Genomic DNA, 24726 nt, shown 5'->3' with positions numbered 1-24726 from the left:
ACTTTAAGAAACATTTCACTAGTTGTCCTTTTACTGTCCAGTGGGAAAATAAGAATGAAAAAAATGGATTTTTTTACGAAAAGATTTGGCAGTAATCAGATTACTGAACAAGATTTCAATGAAAACGTAACACATATTTTTCACTTGGATGATTCTATTCTGTGCTTCAAAGTACACCATGGAATTGCGCTCCATGGAGAGCCAGAGTCCAAGGTGGTGTTTGCAAACAGACTTTGCAACTTGCCTGATTTTACAAAAATCTGGTATAATTTGCTGAGCTCCAACTGCTCCTAGATAGTAACATTGTTAATGAGTCCAAAATACCAAAATAGGTGATTGTCGTGCAAAACCTTGATATGTCATATCTATGAGCTATTGTTTATGAATACCAAGAATTTCCTATTTTTTAACACATCAACTTTTGTCCCAGATCTGGTGTCTAGGTAATGAGACTCGATTTCATATCAACAAAACAGTAGATGCAGCCATTCGGTCTGTAGTAATAGGTGGCCTGTATCCAGGTATTCAGTACCGTGTAGAAGTTGCTGCAAGCACCAGTGCAGGTGTGGGAGTGAAAAGTGAGCCACAACCGATAATAATTGGTAAGTGATTGTGTATTCTGCTGTTTTGTTTTACCTGTTTTTACTTTCAGAAATGCTTTCATTAATCACTTCTGAGAGCATAAAAATCTGTGGAGCAAAAGACATGTTTTGAATTGAGCTTGGTAGTTAGCTTTTAACGTTGCTGGCATTGTGCCTTTTGTACATAGTTCTCACAGCTAGCAGAGTGAATTAGTTCTTTCTTTGCTGAGACATTATAGAAAATACAAATTATCTAGTGAAACTGATTTTTTTAAATGTATTCACCACTTTTGCAGGTTGATGGATTTATGGAACTAACTAACAGCTAGAGCTCCCTTTTTCTCTTCTTCAGATGACTGTAATATTGCTTTACCTGTACCATTGATGCATAAGGCACTCATTACAGTTGGTTTTCTGAAGATAGTGTGCCAGTGTTTCTTGGGTATCCCGAGCAGATGAGTTTGCTCTGTCAAAAAATAAGTAGCTTGTAAGCCAAATAGAGAGCAAAGGTGGTAGTAGCATCTCTGCTTTTGAAATGACTGTATCTTATTCTTAGTTTCCATGAAGGATTAATTTCCTTTACAAAGAGAAGCACAGATACATTTTCTTTTGAGATTCTTCTCAAGTGTGAAATACAAATGCAGAAACAAAATGAGAAGGATGAGAATAGGAAAATTATTTTGCAAAACTGAATTGGACTGTGCACAGCAGCACCTCTTCAGAGTGCTGAATACGGGGATTTTGTTACTTTCATCCAAATGTTCTAATTTTGTTATTACAAAAATGAGCTTTTTCTTGCTTGTTTGTGAGTCTATTGGTATTACACATTTTCTTTCTAGAATATTCTGTCAGAACAATGTCCCAAATATGAACAGTTCTATTATGTGTAGACATTTAGAAAATGTCAATTCCTATGTGTTGCTTAAATGTTTAATGATATTCCGGTTCCCATGTTTAAAGACAAAAGTACAGGTATTCCAATTTTGGATATGTTGTCAGTAGAGGAGGGAATACAAGTTACAATGGTTTTAAAGAGAGGAAGTCACAAAAATTCCAAAGAAGATTAAAGAGTGTCCTAGAACTGAAAGCAAAATTTAATGTTTTGAAAATACAAGAAATCTGTCCTCTAATAAGCATGAGTTTTGGATCTCTGTGTAAACAGCTTATGTTGTGAGACTGGTTTGTCATTGCACTTGCTTTGTGCAGGCCTTTGTTTTTTATCCTTGCTTGAAAGGGTTCCATCCAGCTACACACTGGTCTTCTTCCAGCAAAATACTTAAGTGTGTTTCAGTTTGAGCGTGTGAGTAGTCTTGTGCCACTTAACCTGTTATGAGTTAAACTTGCACTAAAGTGCTTTGCTGGGTGATTGCCAGAATGCTTAGCTCCACATCTGTGTGCAGACCTTTATCCTGTCTTTTTCCTTAGAAAAAATTACTAGTATAATCAAGAGTTAATTGTGGGGATATTTGTATTGTTATGTGAAGGAGGAAAGGGATGCTAGGACACAAAGTACAAAAGGAATTGCATTTTGAAGCTAAGTAAGTTTTGCATTGTTAAACTTAGTAATATTTATCCCTTTAATGAGTCCAGAATGTCTTGAACACAAGTTTGCCTGACAGCATCTTTATACATTTAAGAGTCTTTCACATGAAAAGTAAAAGTCTTTTTTTATTGTATTGTGTTTCTGTTCTCATTTCTCTTTTCTCTTTTGAGATCGCAAAGCTAAATGTATTTACTATTTCATAGTCTGCATCTCATTTTTCACTAGGTTATGTTTTTGTTTTGCTTGTGAGCCATGATCACTGGCAGTTATTCCTCAGGCTATAGATTTGCTTCATAAAGGTACTACTAATTAAATGACACAATTTCCATAATAACTGAGTTGATCCCATTCAATATTTGACTGAGAATCAGCAACATAAAGTAAGAAAATGAAATTTTCAGACACATATTAAAAAAAATCACATAGGTTATGTGAACAAACCTCAAAACATAGCCATGAATGGGAAAACATTATCAAGTCATTGTATTATAATGGATTCCCATATGGCCCAGTGCCTAGCTACTTAACAACCTGCAAACAAACACTATGGAGTTCTAAATTATGGAGAGAGCAGTTCAGTGATAAAAAGCAGATGAGACTTGTTGCTGAACAATATAACTTCCATTGTCATTTAATAGACTCCAGTTTGTGATAAGTAAGATATTATTCTGAAAATAACTGATTTTCACCACGGATTATCAACTTCTGACTTCACAAACCAAGTCTAAGGATCAGGTTAATCAAAATCCAGAAAGTATAAGCAGAATATGGAGTAGTAGGAAGTATAATATTTCTTTAGTTAAAAGTAATGCCACTGTTTCTGGAATTCTGTGTCCATACTTCAAAGTCAGTGTTGAAAAATGCTATACAAGACTCAAAGAGGATCTAGAATAACATTTTTACTGTCATTACTGATATGCTTTTTTTTTTTTTTTTTTTGCTTGGAATATCAGAAATAGAATTGAGGATAACAGCAATATTGGTTAATGGTAGACTATTATTTCTCTTTATCAGTTGGCCTGTTCATTCTTACATTCCATCATTGGCATAATAGTATGAGGAACAGCTGCAAACTTTCACAGTAATAGGTACAATTGAATCTGATGTGTCTAATTAATTTTTGGTCCAACAAATTAGTTTTGTTCTTCATTACTCTCCAATGGGAGGAAGACATTATATTTCATTATGTTTTTGTCTTCGGGAACAATGGAGCGTTACAGGTCACACACTTCCCTTGTCTATGTTCTAATTAGTTGAACTGACAGCATTGTTACAGAAACACCTGCAGTATATGAAGTATTACACTTTGATAATATATATATTACTTATATAATATATATATTACTGATTAAATACTGATTAAATATTAGACAATGAAATACAAAATGAATGCAATTTGTCCTCCAAAACCACAGCAATTATATTAGTTTTATCAAACAACAGTAGGTAATGTTCATCCATATCCATTTATTTTTCAGTCATTGAAGTCTCAAAATATATGTTATTTTGACATTTAAACAAGCTATTACTTTTTCACTCATAATTGCTAGGCAGTGAATGCTAGGTACAAACAGGCAGACTACAAACTTCAGAAGGTAATTTGGAGACAAGTTGTACCTTCCATTAGAAGAGATCAAAAGGAGAAGGACCATTGAGCACTCTCTCCAGGCTCTCTGGGATTTGTTGTTGATCCTGCGTCCTCGGAAGACTGCTTTCTGGCCTTAAGATAAAACTGAATTTTCTGCACTGGGACATCTTGGAGGCTTTTTCAAGAACCAGTTCTTTTCTTCAGCCCAGGAGCATCTGTTCTCAAAGCTGGTGACTCTGAAGCCCCTCTCTGCCCTCTGTTCCCCATGGTAGCATTGCCACCTCTATAGCAGTGTTTCCTCACTGGCCTGCTGCTATTACCTTGCCTCCAAAGGGCACAGAAATTAACTGAAAGTTAATGGCAATTAGAGTGACATCAACTCCCATGCTGATTTCTACTAGAAAACCAATTGTGTGCTTAGAGAAGCATGCTGCAGAATTCCTTTTCTATTAATTTTACTCTTCAGCACTTCCTCTTTTAGCCCTAGATTGCACGTATGGGTTGTTTCCATAAAAAAATAAAAATAAAATAGGAGGAAAACAGGCAAAGTTGCCTCCACTACCTCCCACTTTTCCTTGTCACTGGTGCTTGTTGAGTTATGTGAGTTATATTGTTGTCTTTTTCACAGTGGTAAGACAGCATAGGAAAGTTTGGGAAAGAGCTTAGAGAGCTTGACACCTGTAAAGCTTACCAGCATGCCCCCGTATAGACTGGTACTCAAAAGGCTGTTTCTCCACTAACAAGCAACAGCATCTTTCTCTGGCACTTGTTTGTTTGTGGGAAGCCTGTTTTGTTTCTTGAGCAGATTACTGAAAGGAAGCCAAGCTCTAGCACATCTTCAGCAGTTTGTTTGCAAAAGCAGACAGTCATCATTACTAAATATTGACATGGTGATGAAAGAGAGAAAGCCTAATAAAATCACAGAGATCATTAACGGTGTTATAGCAATGTAATGCAGTGCATCACATTTCTTCCTGAGTAACTGAATCCAGCCCTGAGCTTAACAGAGGACCTAACCCCATGCATTTGCTTGGACAGCACTGTGCTCAGGCCAGTGACCAAATGTGGGTGCAGGTTGCAGGCAGGGAAGGCACAGGCAGCTCAACACTCCCTGGGACAGGATCTCGGTTACAATCTCTCACATTTAAACTGTTGACTCCTGTGAAGAATCATCCATGGAAATAAAGCTGAAAGTATCAGACACTCTCATATCTATTCTGGAAAGGACATTTCTATTTGCTCTCGGGTAAAGCCACAGTGCTAACACAGCAGCTGTTTTGCTTAAGAAGAAAGTGGTAAATTTAACAATTACTGAATTTTAGAAGAGGACTGCATACGTTTTCACAGCAAGACATATGCTGCAGTATTTCTACTAATTGCTCTGAGTGACCGTTTCAATATTTGATTATTATATTCAACTACCTCTGTATGCGATAGACTCATAATTGACAGTCACAGTATTTTTTTTTCTCTGTACTGTAGTTACTCTTGCTGCCTGAAATCTTTCTTCTGCATGCATACAGTTATCTGATAGTATCACACATACGTTTCAAGGACTGAGCCATACGAATGCATTTATCAGAAATGAAAGACAATTCTTTCACCACTGTCAAAATTGTAGATGTGGGCAGTTTGTATCAAATACAAATAGAATCAAGATCCTGCAAAAAAATGTATGTTCCACATTTCCTTATTTTAAAAATAACCATTTTTGACAGGGGGGTGTTTGAAGCAGAAAGGTTCCAGCCCTGGAACGATATGTTTTAACATTTCCTCAATTGCTGCCTGCATTTTTAATGGACATTCATTTTCAAGGCAGAGACCGGGCTTTTCCTTTTAGAAAAGTTACATTTTAGAGGAAGTGAGTTTGTGGGGTCTCCTTCTATGGAGGTATTCAGGACTTGTCTGTACACCTACCTGTGTGATCTACTGTAGGGCACCTGCTTTAGGAAGGGGATTGGACTCAATAATCTCTTGAGGTCCCTTCCAACTCCTACAATGCTATAAGAGAGAAAGGGAAAGAAGAAAAACACAACAGTGGAAAAATCTACTGAAATGTATGGTTTTCTAAGGTAGTAGGCAAAACTAAGATGGTATACAGTTATTCTTGATGATCACTTTAATTGATATTCCATGTCATATATATGTCTTAGAGGTTGATGTTTAGAATTATTCATGCCTATTATAGGTGAAAAAAAACCTAACAGCTTAGAGCTAACAGTTATCTAAGCTATTTTCTGCTTTGTGTCAAAATTGGTATGCTTAGGATTGTTTTCTCCATGAAATAATTGTTGGAAAAGGCATCTTTTTTTTCAACTAGAAATTCATGCATTTTATTATTTATTTTAAATTTGGGAGCTGTATAATGCAGAAAAAAAATAATAAAAATAAAAAAAAATAAGTGTTTTGGCTTGGTGATAGTAATTAAAGAAGAAACTGCCTTTTGATGTTGTAGCAAGTCTTGCATTTGAATTTCTCATTTGATTTTTTTTTTAGAGTTGATATCCATTCTCTCATCATTGTGTTTTGCCTATAATTATATAAAAAACATGAAAGTGTATGTACTGTTAAAAAAAAGTACCTGGACTGGCATCTGTGAAATTTAGGGAGTGCTATAAAACTATATTTTCAAATGAATTTGGGCAAAATAGATGGATTTACTTACTAGAAACACTGGTTTTCAGGTGTGCATTAGTACTCATTAAAGCCCTCCTGCTGTGGATGATTATTTGTAGGTGCATTACTGTTTTTTTTCTATTTTTTTCTTTTTTTTTTTCTGTTTTATTTTAATTTCCAATATTTGGTTCCTGTTTGCATTTCAGAGTCTGTAATAGCAATGTTGTCAATTTTCTTTTGTGCAGGAGGCCGTAACGAAGTTGTCATCACTGAAAATAACAACAGCATAACTGAGCAAATCACTGATGTTGTCAAACAGCCTGCCTTTATAGCTGGCATCGGTGGTGCATGTTGGGTAATTCTGATGGGTTTCAGCATCTGGCTGTATTGGCGCAGAAAGAAGAGGAAGGGGCTCAGTAATTATGCTGGTAAGAACAGTAACTCTTTATTACCATCTCATCAGGTTCTGTCATGAAGAGAACACGTGCCATTAAACCTACTTAAAAAACGTGTTGACCTTACAGCAAAGGTGGCCTGGATTAATTTTGAATGCTTGTTTTAAGTGTGTGTTGTGAAAATGCTGGTGTATGAGAAGCTTTAAATGCATTGCTCAGTACCACATTTCATCATTATCATAAGACAGTCTTTATTTTTACATCTTCAGCACATTTAGCATTAAAAAAAGTGGATAAAAAAATGAAGTGGATTATTCCTTGATCAGAAGGCACTCTATAGTAGTACAGCTCCATTTATGTGCTCAGATGTGAAATAGACTAGACCCTTACAGGAAAGACCAGGAAGAATATTCTGTATCCTTTTTCATTCCCATGCATTTCCATGTTTTTGAAGCTGTATGCATGGGAAATAAACTGAGTTACTTAATCAACAGCTCCATACCTACAACTGGAAGAAGAGAGAGAGATGTATTAGACATAAAAGTGTGGTCAAAAAATTACCTTTCACAGAAGTCATATAAGGTTTTGTCTTGGAGGTAGAACAACTCAGGATGCCCTTGCAGTGTGCTCAGTTTTATGTCAAATGTGCTGATCCAGTTACAAATTAATTTTTGAAAATTCATTTGGAAAAATAAATTCACCAAATGAAAGATTTTCTTTTTCTCATCCAAATTCTCTATATTCTGTATTATTCTGTGCTTTAGGATTCTTATGGATTTTTCGTAAGTCAGATGAGTATAGAATTGCCATAAAATATGTTGCTCTGAAGCCTAATTTAACATGAAAAAGCTGTTCTTCAAATATTGGGGTAGTTTCTCCTGTAGTACTCATGTAATACATGTAAAAAGAAAAATTTTCTGTTCGAGTAAGATTCTCACAGCTGAGGACACAGCATATTTAATGTTGACATTATATGAGACTAAAGTTATGCTAATACTCCACTAATTTACAAGTTACTGACATGCCAGTCAGGAGACACAAGTGCCCTAGTATCTAAACATCTGTGTCAAAAACTAACATTCATTTCCTGCTCCCAACTAAACATTCCTATGCCTTCAGATCTTGATGTTAGCTATCACCAACCTCCTCAATGTCCTGATTCAACTCATAAACCAGAAGGAAACTCTTTATAGTTCGTTTTTTTTTGTTTGTTTGTTTGTTTGTTTGTTTTTTTGAGTTTTCAATCCTTCCTAATTTTAACCCATGCTGAATTAGTTTTCAGCTGGCTTATTGAAATGAAGCAGCCCAAGAGGAGATCAAATGGGCACCAATGCCAGCTTAGCAAGAGAAGAGAGATGCTTTTGTTGACTGCAGCTCTTAGATATACTCAGTTTCTGTGGATCCTCTCTTTGTGTGACTGCATGGTCTCTATCATTCACAGTTTATGCTTTTGGATGAAGTGTTTTTTCTTTCCTTTAACAGCAATGACTTTTATTCTCTGAGAGGTGATATAAATTAATAAACTAATATATACCACAAATACTTTCACATGTGCTGATATTAGTTTATTGGTTTAGCTATTAGTTTAGATCCTGAGGTTTTTCATATTAAGAGAGAGTAGTACTATTATTTCTCTTAGGAAGCAATCATATAGGTAACCTTTGAACACTGGCTTAGATTACTCTTTTTTTGGCATACAGCATTATTAGCTCTGTATGTGCACTGGCATTTTTTGGGGGGGTGTTGAGGAAAAAGCCTTTTGTATTTTAAAATACGTACCTGTAGTTGATTACAACAGTCATTTTAAACAGTTTGTCTACTGCAACTCATTCCTTCTCATAGTGTTTGCTGCATCTAAGTGTGATGTGAACATTGCCTCATGACATGGTGTTCCCATTATTGGAATTATGACATTGTGTATGCTTTCAGCAAGGAAAGTTCATAACAGATCATGTTCAAAATTCATCCTAATGTTTACAATTTGGAGAACAGCATGCGCACACAAAAACTGTCTTCAAAATTGACCATCTAAATCCACTGCTCAACTTTCCAACTGTCATTTCTCATTGGCTGCTGGCTGGCTAATGCTTTAAGCTCAAATGTTATGTCCTGCATATGATATTTTACCACAACTGAGTAAAGTCCAGAGGAAACTTGTGCCCTGCAATTAGCGCTTGTTATGGGAGTGTGTAACTCATAATGTGTTTGCTTTCTTGTTTTGCAGTTCAGTCCTTCACCTTCACCCCTGCAGGTACTGTCCATTAGTCTGTCTCTTACCTCACCAACACATCATTGCAAACATTAGCTATCCAAGTGTTTATAAACGTGTGAGGTATGCAGAATTAAAACCAAACAGAAGGAGAAACACTTCTGCTACCTATCTGTGTTAAAAATGCAGCATTCTTTCCCTCATGATTCCAAAGTGGTGTAAAATCTGCCACCATTAATGTCTTTGCCTTGATTCACGTGTTTTTTACACATCTAATTCTTTGAAATAATGAGGTTTTTAAGGTAATTTGCAGGACAAAGTTCCTGAACTAACGTAACATAAACAGGAATGTCACCTATGATCAATTTTTGATTTTAAAATTAAAAAAAAAATTTCAGTTATTTTTTAATGTTTAACTGGCAAGACAGCTCTGATTCTCACTTCATCTGTTATCTGTTTGCCTTACCTTGAGGTGATCTGCAGGATATCTAATGATTAACCCATGCACATTTAATTTTTGAAGTTGAAGCATTTGCTTTTTTCTGTCTATCCAATTCAAAGCTGATATCCTTGTTTTCATATATTTAGTAAACATAGCATATGGCAGACCATTATCATAAGTGTGATTAAAGATATGTGAAAAGTGAATGAAGTGAGTCTGAAATAGCATGTTGAAAACAGCTTAGTCAACATATGGACAGCCAAGAAAAATTCAGTATTCAAATAATAGTAATAATTGATACAAATAATTAGGTTTTACCCTCATACTTAAGTTTCAGTGTCATAAACATACAAATAATTGTATTAAAGTTTAAAAGCCTGATAAATTTCAGCATTTTCCAGCAGAAGTCTGTAAGACGTTTTGTGCTTAGCATGGGTCCTAAGTTGCACTTGCCAAAGCAGTCTTTTCTGACACCTCTGCAATCCATGTGATTGAGGACAGTCTTGATTACATTGTGGAACTGATCATCATGTTCTGCTAGCTGCTTTCTACTTCTTGCTGATACAAACCATAGTTCAAGTGCTTAGCTTAAGCAGAAAAGAGCAAATGACTGCTGAGGCATATGAGCAAAGATGGTAATGTGTGCACCAGGGACCCATGACATTGCTAGGGAGAGCTGTCCTAAGGAGCTCTAAGGATTCAGAAATTCTTCTAGCTTAGTAACTTAGTAAGTTTGTCCAAGTCAGAACAAGTTCTGGTACAACACATCCTACCATAAAATCTTTACTTGTTTTTTATTGAGAGCATAGGATATTTTTTTCAAAAAATGAAATAATACATTTTAAAATTTGGTTCCTATGACCATGCAATTATTGACTGACTGTAATTGGTAATTTTTTCCCATTTTCTTTGTAGCTGACACTGACACAAACTACGATCGTATTAGTGCCACCTCTGGTATACGTGATTCAGTACGATTGGTTCACATAAGCTGAATAGCTAGGATATGCCAGAGTCTCTGCCAAAAAAATTGTGGTTTTAAAAATAGTTTTGACATCTCATGAACTTTACAGAACTATTAATAATACAGAGTTCTGTTGCCTGATCTGTAACCATTTCGAGGAACTGAGAACCTAGGTCATCAAGTAAGCAAGTACAAACAGCGGACAGAGTCCATGGTTTTTATGTTTAGAGCTAGAGTTCCCTAAGAGGCATCTTTACTTCTCAAATGTTTGAATTTGTAATTGCTAATCTCATTTAGACAACATATCTGTGCTTGTGGAGGTTTGTTGACATTCAGTGGCATATTTTTTCCTTCAAAATTATGATTCATAAGCACTGAATTGGTTTCAGATTTAAATAGTGAGTGGTATGTAGTATTTAGAATCTTATCAGAAATGGCTGTTGATAAAGTTTTACTGAAGATGAACTTATCTGAATATATACAGATTTTGGAAGGTGCACACTTTTCTTTCAAATATCTGCATTAAATTCTTCCTGTAGAAGGACACAGCATACAGAGTTGACTGTATAATAAGGTAGTTGAAAGTATTAGCAGAACATGATTTAGACATCTACTCTATTTCATGTGACTTTCTGAGCAATAAATATTTTATCCATTATACCTGATGTCGTATTTTTCTTTTTTTTGTTTGTTTGTTTGTTTGTTTGTTTGTTCAGTTTTACTTGCATACGCAGAGCTGGCTAAATTTTCAAAACTAGTTGCTAAAAAGTCTGTATTGAGCAGGTATAATTACTTGGCAAAAACATTCATATCCGATCACTTTCAGACTAAAGGTCATTCACTAGGACACTGTTGCTTGCGTTCTATTGTTAGATTCCTAGGTAGTACAATTTCTGCTATCAGACTAAATTACTATAGCATTCTGCATAGAAACAGAGCAAACAGAAAATATCACACTATTGGTAAAAATTTGTGCCAGAGAAAAATAATTGATTGAGTTAAATTCATTATGCTTTCTGTCTTTGTAAACATTTTCATAAACACTGATTGATTGCTCAGATGGTCACAAGCAAAATTTGAAACTGAAAATCATAGTTAAATTTTTTACTTATTTTCAATTGAGCTGATTCCAATAGTTATTCAGTCACAGTTCTCTAAATCACTAGTCCTCCACTCCCTTTTATCCATCATGGCTCCCCAGACATTGGTAGTATCAGTGCTGCAAAACATATTATTTTCTATCATGTTCATCAGATGAGTGTTTTGCTTACCTGGTTAGTAGCAGTGTCATGATCTGCAGCTGTGCAACAAGTATACCTTTTTGGGACCATGAGAGGCTGTCAACAAAAATAAATCTTGCACAGAGACAATAAACACAAATATTACGCCTTCTTAGTGATCTCTTTTGTGATACATTTTCAGACCTATAGTCTGATTTTGGAGTGATTCTGTGTGGAGCCAGGAGTGGGACTTTATAATCCTTATGGGTCCCTTCCAAATCAGAATATTCTGTGATTCTATGATATAAAGAATGAATTGATATTACTTTTATGAGTATCTGTAAAAGCTAAAATGACTACTAAACTGATTTTTTTATTATTATTTTTATGGTTACCTTTTGCTCAGATTGTTGGATATAAACATGCACTGTGAGTATTTACCATAGGCAAGAAAACTTAGGTGTAACAAAAAATTCTTCTGACCACTTCTAGTATAATAGAAAAGTTTTTTAATTCCAATATTACAGTGACAGAACAGAATTTGCTTGTGTGCAGTGGAAATTGCAATTCTCCTTTCACATTTTGGTATACAGACTTATACAACAAAGGCACAGAATCACTTTGTAGAAATAAGAGAGATTTCATTTATCTGCTTATCTTTCCTATGACTTCAAACTCATTGTTGTGCCAGTAACTGCTCACTTGAATACTCAGGTGTTTTCAAGATTGTCCAGGCCATCAGTCATGCAAGAAAAGTCAATATGTATTTTCATTTATGAGTAGGTAAGCTTATTTAGTGACTAGTGCTCCTTGGGATTAAAGATTTCATGAAACCAAGTAAACAAAAACAAATTAAAAATAGATAAATAGAGAATTATGGAATGCTACACATTTTATACTTAACTCCTGAAGCTGTTAAATGAGGATAAGTTATTTGACAGAATAGTCCAAAGGTAGGCAGAAGATGTGATGGAATTTTTATATGCTGATTATCTGTTCTGAGTTAATGCTTATTAAAAAAGGATTAATCTACATTCATATTTGAGGAACAGCTTATCAGGAAAAGGAATAAGTCTTGGCTGGCAACATTAAAGTTTTCATTTGTGGTAGAAAAATGTGGCCTTCTAGAGATAGGCGTACATAAAGCTTTCTAAAGCTTTCTTGCCTCAAAATGTCAACTTACTGTATATTCGTATTTTTCCAGTCCTAGCAGGCACGAAGATTAAGTTTAACCTTGTCAGATAATATTAGTAAATAGTATGAGCATCTCCTTATATATTTAATAAAAAGCATATAAAAAACTCTTTAACATATGCCATTCTTCATAGAAATATATACAATATAATTTCTTTAAATATTTATGCATTTAAAATGTGCTTTGGATTATCTTTCTGCATTCTTGCAATCCTTGAAGTATAAGCTAGTGGAGATTCCTTCAAAATCTCTCTATGCAGAGGTTATTTTTTTTATCTTCTTTTGAAAACCAATCTCATCCCTTCAGGTCTGTGTCCTTTTTCAGAACATATATCAGATGCAAAGAATGCTGAAAGAGCTTTTTGCTTCCTCAGTGATAAAAAAGCAAGAGAGATGGGTGGGTCAGTGATAGGGACATCCTTCCTTTTCTCCTCTTACATTGCCCCTTGAAATTACTCTGCATCTTTTGAAAGTGGAGACAGGATGAATAAAGCCAGCTGTCTGTGTGTTTTATTTTTACAGTGACATCTACATGTCTGCATTGCATTAAATATGCTCCTATTCAGGCGTTTAGACTTGCTTTGTAATTGCAGAAATCAAACTACAGGCAAAAATGCTGACAAAATGTATGGCAGGAATGATAAACATAGTGCTTATGTTGGCAGCCTGACCATGTCTTCTGGTTTTTAGCTGTCTTTTCTTTCACAATATTGATGCTAAAAGGAAGGCATCTTCTCTATCTTCCCTCAGTCCGTTTATGGAAGTCATCTGTAATATCATTTTTATTTTTTTTTCTATGACATCCTGATGATATCTGCTCACTTATTCCAATTTTGGCTAGCTTAATTGATATTCCAGAGCCTTTGTGACCAAGAGTAGAAACCACAATGCTCTCTTGTTTCTTTTCTGATTAAGTTTACAACCAAAATTGTGCTGGTTTGCAAGGAGGAGGTTAAATGAAATAACCTGTATTCCTTCCCAGTTCCATATGTATTGCATAAGCCAGGCACAATTCCCTACCAAACTGGGTCACTGCAATACAAGCTCTTCTGAAGACAGTGTTTATGTTGGGAGGGCATAAGATTGTTTAATGTAGGAAGAAACAGGAAATGGTTGCTACCATTAGGATACATAGATAGCAGAAAAGAGAGTAAATGCTGTGTTACCTGTCTCTTCTCAGCAAGCTTGTATACAGCAGCCATTCCACAGCAATTACAGCTCTACAGCAAAGGTTTCTGTGTCATCTTCTTGATACGTTTTTCCTAGCATGCCTTCAAGTTCTCTTGCCTCACTGAGTAGAAAACAGAATGTGTCTGGCAAACATTGCTGTGATTTCCTACTAGCTCCTCCATTTTATCTTTGTTTTATAGAGGTACACTAGCAATATAAATATTTTTGAGACCATAAGTATGGATTTTTTTCCCATATGACTTACATAGATAAAATATCACACGTACACTCTATACAGTCAGTGACAATAATAGTTTAAAGCTATTTCTGGTAGTCTGTCATTGAAACAAGACCATTAATCCCAGGAGATTTTTCAGAAAATATGTTGCAGTGTAATTCCCTTAAAATTGTAAACATTATTTACAAAGGTTGTTACTGAATACACCTTTGTTTCTTGTTGTCCTTATTTGTTGTTGCTTTGACAGTGAAGAAGGTTGTAGTATTAAATAAGAAGGGGAGGAGTAAGGAAACAGAATCTCTACTGAAGTGCTAATGTACTTTTGACCAACATAGTTTGCAACATAGCTGGTCAGTAACACCTCTTCATATATTCACACATGATATCCAAAACACTTCAGATTATTCACATTGAAGCAACGAGTGATGCAGTCACTTGACAGCCTGTTAAAAGCAACATGAATGAAAGTAGCATCAGCTCTAAAGTTAATTAGCTGCAATGTTTTTAACGTCTCATTTTTCAAAGCAGACTTTAATACTTCCCATACTTGCATTTTGATTTTCTTTTCATTAATTGATTTGATTACATCCTTTCAAAATTCGGCTATTAACCATTTTGATGTGACATATGACTGCAGTGATTTTCTGATATTGGTAATAGTCTGTTCTGCAGTGAAGTGTAATTAATCACCCTACCCAAGCGCTCTTCAGCAAGGCTTCCAAAGGGGTTACTTTTGTCCCCTTTGCTCAATGTATGCTGTGAAATTACCCTAGGAATTAATGAAGAGACAAGTATTCTCTAAGGTATCAGAAGTATTTCATCAGTGGATTTGTGTCATTGCTAATTTTTTTTAATCACAGCATTTCTACTGGATTTAGTAGTTTGATCAGGTTAGAAACATTTATAATGGAAGGCCTAATCTTGAATTGGTGTAGTTTGATCTAATACTTGGAAAACACTACAAATATTCAGGAATATGTAATTTAATGATGAAGATGTTTGTCTTAGAAAGGTAGATTGTATTTCCAATATTGGACCTTAAATTTAAATTAAGTTGGCCGTAGATTAATCCATTCCTCTCTGAAATTCTAAGCCTCATCTTCTTAGAGCTGTGAGGATGCAAGTATCCAGGACATTGATATACTTTAATTGTCAGCCCTGCCTATACCCAACAATAAATAATGCAATATTGCCACTGACAACCACAGTCATTTCTGAACCTTGATTCAAAATATTTGCCAGTGCTTCAAAAAGGACTGTGTAATCCTGTCAATTAGCATCTCAGTAATGTGAGTTTACCTATATCACTCTCGAATGTAATCCTGTTAATAAGGTAGATAAGGAATGAGCTGTTTCTTGATACCTATGAATGGGGCTACAGTGTATCCTTTGCATCCACAATGGCAAGACTGAAAGCATCTCTTCTCTGTAATACTGGCTTGTATGCATTTACATGTGTGTGTTAGTTCTTACATGTGCTGCTGATGGAAATCCTGCAGCTTTATGCTTCCCCCCCACTACTCCCCCCACCCCTTCAGTTGTAATAGAGCTGCCACTTCTTTGTATTTATCTTGGGAAATGGTATATTTGTGTGGTGACATGATATTACTGCATTACGACATGATGTTATTAACTCACTGGTGCAGTGTCATTATGTACCGAAGCAAAAGCATGCCAAGAAAACAATTTCATCACATGGCACAGTCTTGCACTGCAAAGTCATATGAAATGGCCTGTGGGAAATTCAGGATTTTTTCCTCAGGTGGCTGGCTTGCCTTGCAAGCTACAGAACAAATTGATGTGAATCAATACTGTAAGTCAAATCCTAAATAAACGGTAATCCTAATGTGCTTTATCCTTTTCTTATAATTTCTGTACTTTCTTATGTGATGATGTCAAGAGGCCTCCAATCTTGGACACTGAGTGATTTGAATTAATGCTTATAATTATAATTAATTGATTTCTCCCTGTCTTATATGTGTGTGCGTGTGTGTGTATATTTGTTTGTTTTGTTTTTCCAACCAAAATACAGTCACGTTCCAAAGAGGAGATGGAGGACTAATGAGCAATGGAAGGTATGTTTCTTTGCATAAAAGTCTTTCCATCACATATATTTCTAAAATTAGGAATCTGAAAATTCTGCAGGTGATGCACTTGAGTATTAAACAATCATTTGCAAGACCGACAATTACAGAAGGAGTTAAGTAGCTTACTACAAGGTTTAATGATCTATCTGTTGTGCACTTTGGAGGAATCAAGCCCAGATGTTTCATATCTCCCAGATGCCCTGAAAGAAATGCGTAGTAAATATCACAAGGAATGTGTTCATTTGTTACCAAGATGTTTATTGCATTAATTAGACATTCGCAAATGAAGTTGCTGTTGTTTAAGACTGCTTATTGGCTACCCCTAAATTGCTGTGAGTGAACAATTACACTTAATCGATCACAAAATAAATGATTCATGGATGATGAATAGGCTGTAGATTGACAGGACTAGATTCCACAACTTTGGCTACTCAATTGAAATTGATAAAAGCTGATAACAGACCCATATATCCTCATCTATTTTCCCTTTGCCAATATGGAGATTGTAATTAGGCTTTGGTAATAACTTCCAATCTCCTATTTAATCAATATTTTAGCAAAAAGAGATAAGGCCTAATGAGAGCTAGTGGATATGGCAAGAAAGCTGCTGGATCTTCTTATTGCTGTTTCCATAGAAACTTATGTTTCTCTTAGGGATTGTACCAGACAGGGGCCTATCAGAAATAAAGTACAATGATTATAGGTGTTGCTCCAACTTCGTGAGTGCATTAATAATCTAGAATAGCATCAGGACTATGGCTGATTTTGCTTGAGGGCTGGGGGCATTTACATGACATGATTTATTTTCCTTGTTAAATACAAATACAAACAATTCACATGGCTTGCTAAATTCCAGGCTGTTTATCCTGGGGTGAAAGAGACACAGTGCCTTATGGCCTGAGTTTATGTTCTCTTTCAACATGCTTACTGTTTAATACTGCTTGCAAAGCTTGAAATTATAGTGATATAAAAACCATGCAGTAGTGGCAGATAAAGATAGCTGTGGACTTTCCATTAATCCTGCACAAACCTCTTTGCCTCTAAACCATATAAGAGTGCTTAAAGAAAGAGTTACCAGCCTGTAGATGACAGGCGTGCATTTGGGATGCAGAGGAAAGAAGAAATAGTAGCCCAAAGTCCTGGAAATGGCTGATACGGAGCAATCAGTTTGAGTGATTGTTCCCTTGAGGTGGTAATTTATCATTCGGCCCTGGTTTCGGATCCCATGATGGTACTGCCTAACCCCCATTTCACACAGACAACAGAGTTCATTTGGATTCTGGCAGAATCACGACTGATGCCTAGTCCCACTTCTGCTGACAAAGTTGATTTGTATATATCCTTAATTAACTGCTCAAGGTCTTTATATCATCAAAGACTACACAATTTTAATTTGAAATAAAGTCTCCTAAACTATTTCTTGCACACAATGGTAGGAAGAAAGTTATGCAGCATCTTCAATCGCTGTTATATCCAGAGTTGTCTCACAGATATTTTAATTTTGTTTGTATGTATATATGTATATGTATATCTTTTTTTTTTATTTTATTCTTCTTCAGTCGACCAGGTTTGTTGAATGCAAGTGACCCCAGTTATCCTTGGCTTGCAGACTCTTGGCCTGCCACAAGTCTGCCAGTTAACAACAGCTCTAGTGGACCCAATGATCTTGCCAATTTCAGTCGTGGAGGTAGGTTTCATTTTATTGTCACTGTATAGTATAAAATTGGATTTTTGTTTGTTAACGCCTAGATAAAGACTGTGTAATATTTTCATACTGCTATAGTTCTTTCTATATTTGACTAAAGATTCGATTTACGCTTGGCTTTAAATTGTCTATTTTACTGTGTCTCTTTCTGTTTCTTTAAAACATAGTTTTAAAGTTTACCCCACAGTGCTAGGACAGGGTCTGAGAATCATTTCAAGAGAAACAGATGGGTTCCCTTTTGCAAGGACACAAGCAATGTGCTGTGTAGAACACTGTAATCAGGGACAGAGGACATCTATAAGATCTGAGAAGAACCTGGGGAACCCAGGAAGAATGTTCCTCCCATGTTCCTCCAGCACTGTTGCTGTCACCTTGCTCATCCCCTTCCTGTTGTGGGACTGCTCTCAGTCTCAACCATAATCAATGAAGAAAGCCTCATGGGTGTTCAGAAATTTCCCTTCTTATTGGAAGAAAGAACACATGAAACAAACTATTTAGATTTGGGGGCAGTTATTTCCATTTTTAATTGTAGGAGGCTCTTCATGAGAGGAGGCAATAATTTGTAATTATGATGGTGAATCTTTAGAGAGATTATTTTCTTTCAAGCATTTTACTCAAATGGGAGTTTCAGGATGAACTATTGTGATTTTAAAATGTCAAAATAATTTTCATATCTCCTTCTTCATTTTTGTGATGTTATAACAACTTATTCTCTATAGTGGTGTTCAGGGGAAGATTGAAATTAAAAAAAAAAAAATTAAAATTAAAAAACAAAAGTGTGTAAGTGCTTTTAAGACATAAGTATATAAAAATCAATTCAACTTTATATGTCAAAATACATTAAAATGCAAAGAAAGTATATCAAACTATCAAACTGATAAATGTGAAAAGAATATAATTTTGAGTTGTATCAAAATCTGCCTCTGAAAGTAATCTCTCACTTTAGTTATAAATTCCTATGCAAAACCCTATGGTTTGATTACTTTGATTTCAAATTATATTAAAACATTCAGGGTTTATTTTCCATTTAAGAATGCTTTAAAACTCTTGTCTTACAAAAATATTATAAAATAAACAAGTGTCTGACAATATTTATAAAATAACTGAATATCTGCCAGCTTCTTTGTTGTGAATTTCTTGAAAATAAAGCTCTTTGGTACTTTTCCATCTTTTCATGAGCTCACATAATACAGAAGAATTATCAGTTTGTTTTTGTATTTGGCTCTGTAAGACTTAATTTGGAAGCATGTTTTAAGGCTTTGGGCTTGAGGGTGGATGACACATAGCTTCCAAATTTGTCCAAGAAATGCAACAGTTGGAATTTCAGGAGCTTACTTATACCCATGATCTTTTCAGTCCAGATCATACTTTTATTCTGGGGGCTTGGGGATCACTTAGTCCTATCTATTTCAGCACTTGAGTTTGGATGCTTTCTGCATTAGAGATGGATCAGAAGTCAGATATCTTTTAGTGCAAATTAATGTAGTTCTGTCTAGCAAAGATAGAACCTGAGCATCTTTGGATAAAAGGTCTGGATTAGTATTAGAGGACTGTAAGAATTTTGAAAATGGTAAGGTGGCAATCACTCTGTAGCAGAAACTGAGGAAGGCTTGTCTTTAAGAATGAAATCTGCATTATATGCTAGATAGGCAGTGAAGTGCAAGTCTGTGAGTGGTAAGCAGAGGTTAGGTTTGGAATCACAGAAGACCACAAAATAGTATTGAGACAACAGGAAAGATATTCCCTCAGAAAGTATGTTAGAACATTTGGAATTATTGTGAATTACAAAGAAAAATGGATATTAGAGAGCTTTTGGAACTGTCTAGTGGGAAATATCCAGTGGGAAATGAATGTCCATCTTCAGTCTGAAATATACACTGCTTTTTCTGCTGTGATAATTTGTTGGGAAAATCATACTTGAATTTTACTACTTGATTATGGCATTTTGTAAAATGACACTTTAATAGCTTATTGAGTGTTTAATGTATTTGTTTCACTGAGGACAAAAATTAATTTGTGATTGTATTAAAAATTTCCAGAAAGTCTGAAAAATTCATTTTATTAGTAAGACAGACTGAAAATTCTTGGCTGTTGGGAAATCATGCAACTTTCCACTCAAATGTATGTAAAGGTATAGTTCTTCAATAAAAAATAATGAGGTGACACCTCTTCAGCAAATAGAAACATGTTCTGAAGGATAGATTTATGTCTGTTTATTTGAGACAGGTGTGCTTTTTGCTAATTTTCACTTCCATCAGTCAGCAGATCCAGCATAGACTGGTTGTGCTGGACTTTATTGATTTTTGTTGAACAAAAACAGAATTTAATTACTAAATTTCAATCCATGGAATTTCAATCCGGTAGGTCTGTTCAGCCTTGTGAATAGGAGGCTTGGGGGAGAGGCGGTGGGGAATTTTAACAATTTGTATAAATGCTTGAAGGGAGGGAGCCTTGCTATTTTCTGTGGTGTCCAATGCTAGGAGGAGACAGTGACCACAAATAATAACACAAGTGATTCCACATAAGCATCAGGAAGCATATTTTTGCAATGCAGGCGACTGAGTGCTGACACAGGTTACCCAGAGACGTTGTGTAGACTCAATCCTTGGAGATCTTCAAAAACCACCTGGACACCGTCTTGGTAATCTGCTCTGGGTGTTCTTGCTTGAGCAGGGGTTGGATCAGATGAATTCCAGAACTCCCTTCCAACCTCAACTATCCCATGATTCTGTGATTCATTATGCTTTGATTAAATCAGTTGTGGAAAGGTCGAGTCTTTATATCGTGGATGAGTTATATGAAAGATAGGAATGCCCTTGACTCTCACATCTCATGCTACGTTTGCACATAGATGTTTTTGTGATTGTATATTGCCCTAGATACCTGGGCACACGTGTATTCAACACACTGTATACATCTAGATAGGTAATAATAAACTGGTTTTGAAATATGACTTTTATTATGCATTAATTATAACTTTTGGCACTTCAAATTTTTCTGCAGATATGTAATATAATTTAGGTATTTAAAACACCCGATTGTTCCCATGTTGTTGTTTCTTTTTGTTGTTTGCAAAAAAAATGTACCAACACACCTAACTTTAATCTTTCTTCCTGTAATCTGTTTGCTAAGCACTTGTTATTGCCATATTAATTGGTAATTGGTATTACATTGTTACTCTGAGACTGCAGATGCAAGACTTCATATTAAAACATTCACATACATGCAGTAGAAAATAATCCTCTGATGTAAGTTTTCAACCTAGGGAAAAAAATAAACAGCAATGGGAGGAAGGAAGCTGTGCTATCATATCTCATTGGCAGAAAAATCCTGAGACATTAAGAGACCAATTGTATTCTATCAGTTGCACAGCACCTGTGTCCGAGATTGGAATGGACTCTAAACACTACTTTTTTCTTTTTGAGGTCTAAGATATATAGAAACATCTTTGATACCTAAAATGAGATCTAAACATCCTCACTATAGGAGTATGCATTATATCAATTACTCTCCAATTGGAATCCAGTTCTGCCATCAGGCTATATGTAACAAATGACATATAAATGATACACTATTCTAACAAGTAGATTCTCCTCTCTTTCAGTTTAAACTATCAGTTTCACTATCAGATCATGTAAAAAAAATTGGTCCCTCTCCTACCTGTAAGCTCTTTTCAAAGACTGAAAAGCCCCAGTGAGGTCCCTGGAGCCTTCTCTTCTCCAAGCTAAACAAGCCCAACTCCCTCAACCTTTCTTCTCAGGAGAGGTGCTCCAGACCTCTGGTCATCTTCATGGTTCTTCTATGGATCCACTCCAACAATTCCACATCCTTTCTGTACTCAGAGTCCCAGGCCTGGATACAGTACTCCAGCTGGAGCCTCACAAAGGGGAGGGAGACAATCCTCTCTCTGTCCCTGTTGGTCACCCCTCTTTTAATGCAGCCCAGAATAGAGTTGACCTTTCAGTCTGCAAGCATACAATGCTGCCCTATGTCCAGTTTTTCATCCAGAAGGGCTCTCAAGTCCTTCTCGGCAGGGCTGCTGTCAAAGACTTTTTGTTCTCCAAGTCTGTATTCATATTTGGGATTGCCTCTACTCAAGTGCAACACTTTGCATTTGGCTTTGTTAAATCTCTTTAGATTCTCATGTACCCTCTTTTTGAGTGTGTCTGGGTGGCATCTCTCCCTACCATTGTGTCAACTGCACCACTCAGCTTCAGAATCTAAATAAATTGTAATCAGTGTTTGAAATACTGACCTCTGTAATAGTGAGAGGGGATTTATCTGCCAAGCTATGGTTCTCCTCGAGACATCATGCCAGTCATCATTCGATTCTTCACACTTCAGTAGTATCAACTTCCAGCTCCAGTATTTCACCAGCAAATGTCACTACAGTCTTTAGTAAGGAGAGAGACTGCCAATGTAACTGATTAAACATACAAGTTGCAGTATGTGGTAGGATTCAAAAGATGTGGAAAAATAACAGATATTAGGTAAACATGTACTGTTTTTCAGTAAATGTAGTGGAGTATTTGAACAAGTTGTACTCCATTATCAAGAATACTTTGCTATTTTAAAAGACTGATCACTGAAATCCCTTCAGAATAACAGATTTTTTTTTCACATTTCAGGAACAACTTGCTTTTGTCAGGTTTTTCTTTTGCTGAAAAGGACAAATATGCTAATTAACATCAAAAAGAAAATTAGATAAATTGATGCATAAAACTTTAAGGAAATCAAGGTGATGGTCTTAAAAATTACTTTGAGAGCTTTGGCATCCACTTAAGATTTTTGCTACATATTTGCTAGGAATGTTTCCTCTGTGATTTGTAAATTTGTTCCTTTTATCATTTCCCTGAAGCCCAGACATTGGTTCTGACATAGAATGAAAAATTGAAAGCATTCTTCAGTAGAGAAATATTCCAAACTTCACTTTTGCGGTTGAAAATATAGGAAAAAAAGATGGTTTCAGGCAGTGAGACGTGAAGGACAAGTGGTAGGCCTGTCACAGATGTTGGTAGCTTGGTGATGGTTGTATATCATCTTCCTTTTGTTGGCTCATGGACTTGTCTCAGCTGAGTTTGCAAACGTGCAAAATGACACATTTATTTTTCATCTTAAACCTTGATACTTTCAGGCTTCCTGTGCATCACTGATTTGTTTCATTCCCCTATGCTCACCACAGATGTGTTGCCACCAGTGCCAGGGCAAGGAGATAAAACCGCTACTATGCTTTCTGATGGAGCCATTTACAGCAGCATTGATTTCACGACAAAAACTAGTTACAACAGTTCCAGCCAAATAACGCAAGCTACACCATATGCCACCACCCAGATACTGCATTCCAACAGCATCCATGAGTTGGCAGTGGACTTACCTGATCCTCAGTGGAAAAGCTCAATTCAGCAAAAAAATGACCTGATGGGATTTGGCTACTCTCTCCCAGAACAAGGCAAAGGCAACAATGGTAATTACAGCTCGTATTTTCCAGAAATATATACTGTATCATCTATTCATGAGTTAGGGGAAAAAAAAAAAAAAAAAAAAAGTAGTATGTGAGATGTTGTTCATATTTACCGGAACTAATACTTATGTATCTTGCATGCATGCTGAACCTCACAGTCACAAAATATAGTGTTCCATGCTTTTAGTGCTGTGATAGTCATCAACCCATCTGCCTTGCATTAGGCTAGGAAAGGTATACATTAAATTAAAACTTGCGGCCCCACCACATCTGCTCTTGACTTGCTAACTGCATGTGTTGCATGTGCCTGTGCTGTCAACTAATCACACAATGCCACTGTGACCTTTGCCCTTTAACCCTTAGCCTTGCTTTACATCCCTGACTACCGCGTGGCTGAGGGATTGGCTAATAGATTGCCACACAACCAGTCACAGGATTTCAGCACCACCAGCTCCCACAACAGCTCCGAAAGGAGTGGCAGCCTCTCAGGTTGGTTTCCACAGCTATGGGTGGGTGAGGGACGGAGGGGTGTTTGTCAGCAGCTCACCAGGGAGGCAAACAAACTTCCCAGAGGCACTTTGCAGATAAGTATGAGAGTGCTTGCCCACTGGATACCAAAAAAAGATAGCCCATTGGCCTCCACTAAAAAAAAATTAAAAAAAACGTAGAAATGTCTCTTGAAAAACTTACTTGAATATAATTGGAGAATCCTCCCAACTATTGTGCCCAAAACTTGCCAGGACACTTTGAAATCTTGCCTTGTCATGTTCTTTCCCTGAAAGCACAGTTTATACTGCAGTTACACTGTTCTTCAGTTTATAAGCATACCCACAATTAACTTCTTGAGGAGGTTAATATTTTTGTCGATTTATTAATAGGTTCCCCACTCCCATGAGCTGTTTCTAAATGTTGTATTTCAATCAGGCAGCTCAGAAATAAAAGTAGGCCCTGCAAGATGACTGAGGCTGCAAAAAATGCACCAAGTCTGCATATGAAGAGAATGCAAATTTTGTGTGTGTGCTGCATGTTATATTGGAAATATGACACATTTTTACTGACGAAAATGATTGTATATTGTATTCAAATACACTTTTTTCTTGATTTCTTTAGTTTTGCTTACTTGTTGCTTTTATTTCATATGAGGGCTGCTCCGAAAGTTTTGTCTCCTATTTTATTGTGTTGGCTGATAACGTCAGAGGTGGATGTTGGTGCTATGGCAGTAGAGGCTGAACCTTCCCACCAATATTCCATTACATTTTGTTGCCATATGACAGATGGTGGCAGAGGGGCAGTCTGGCAAAATGGCGTCTGAC

General features: G+C 36.1%; 1 protein-coding gene across 6 annotated transcripts in view; it reads left to right on the top strand.

Moving 5' to 3' along the window:
• ROBO2 (roundabout guidance receptor 2) overlaps positions 1-24726 on the top strand; it is a 459965-nt gene that overhangs the window by 388813 nt on the left and 46426 nt on the right. For all 6 annotated transcript variants that reach the window (XM_031556589.2, XM_031556590.2, XM_085241102.1 and 3 more), the window contains exons 17-21: positions 431-602; positions 6574-6756; positions 16193-16235; positions 17807-17934; positions 23135-23416. In XM_031556589.2, the coding sequence (XP_031412449.1) occupies positions 431-602; positions 6574-6756; positions 16193-16235; positions 17807-17934; positions 23135-23416 (808 nt within the window). The remainder of the gene's footprint in view (positions 1-430; positions 603-6573; positions 6757-16192; positions 16236-17806; positions 17935-23134; positions 23417-24726) is intronic.

This window comes from Meleagris gallopavo, chromosome 1, assembly GCF_905368555.1.
Source record: "Meleagris gallopavo chromosome 1, MGAL_WU_HG_1.1, whole genome shotgun sequence".
NCBI lineage: Eukaryota > Metazoa > Chordata > Aves > Galliformes > Phasianidae > Meleagris > Meleagris gallopavo.
The sequence above is the reverse complement of the archived record's forward strand: the minus strand, read 5'-3'. Positions and strand labels throughout refer to the sequence as shown.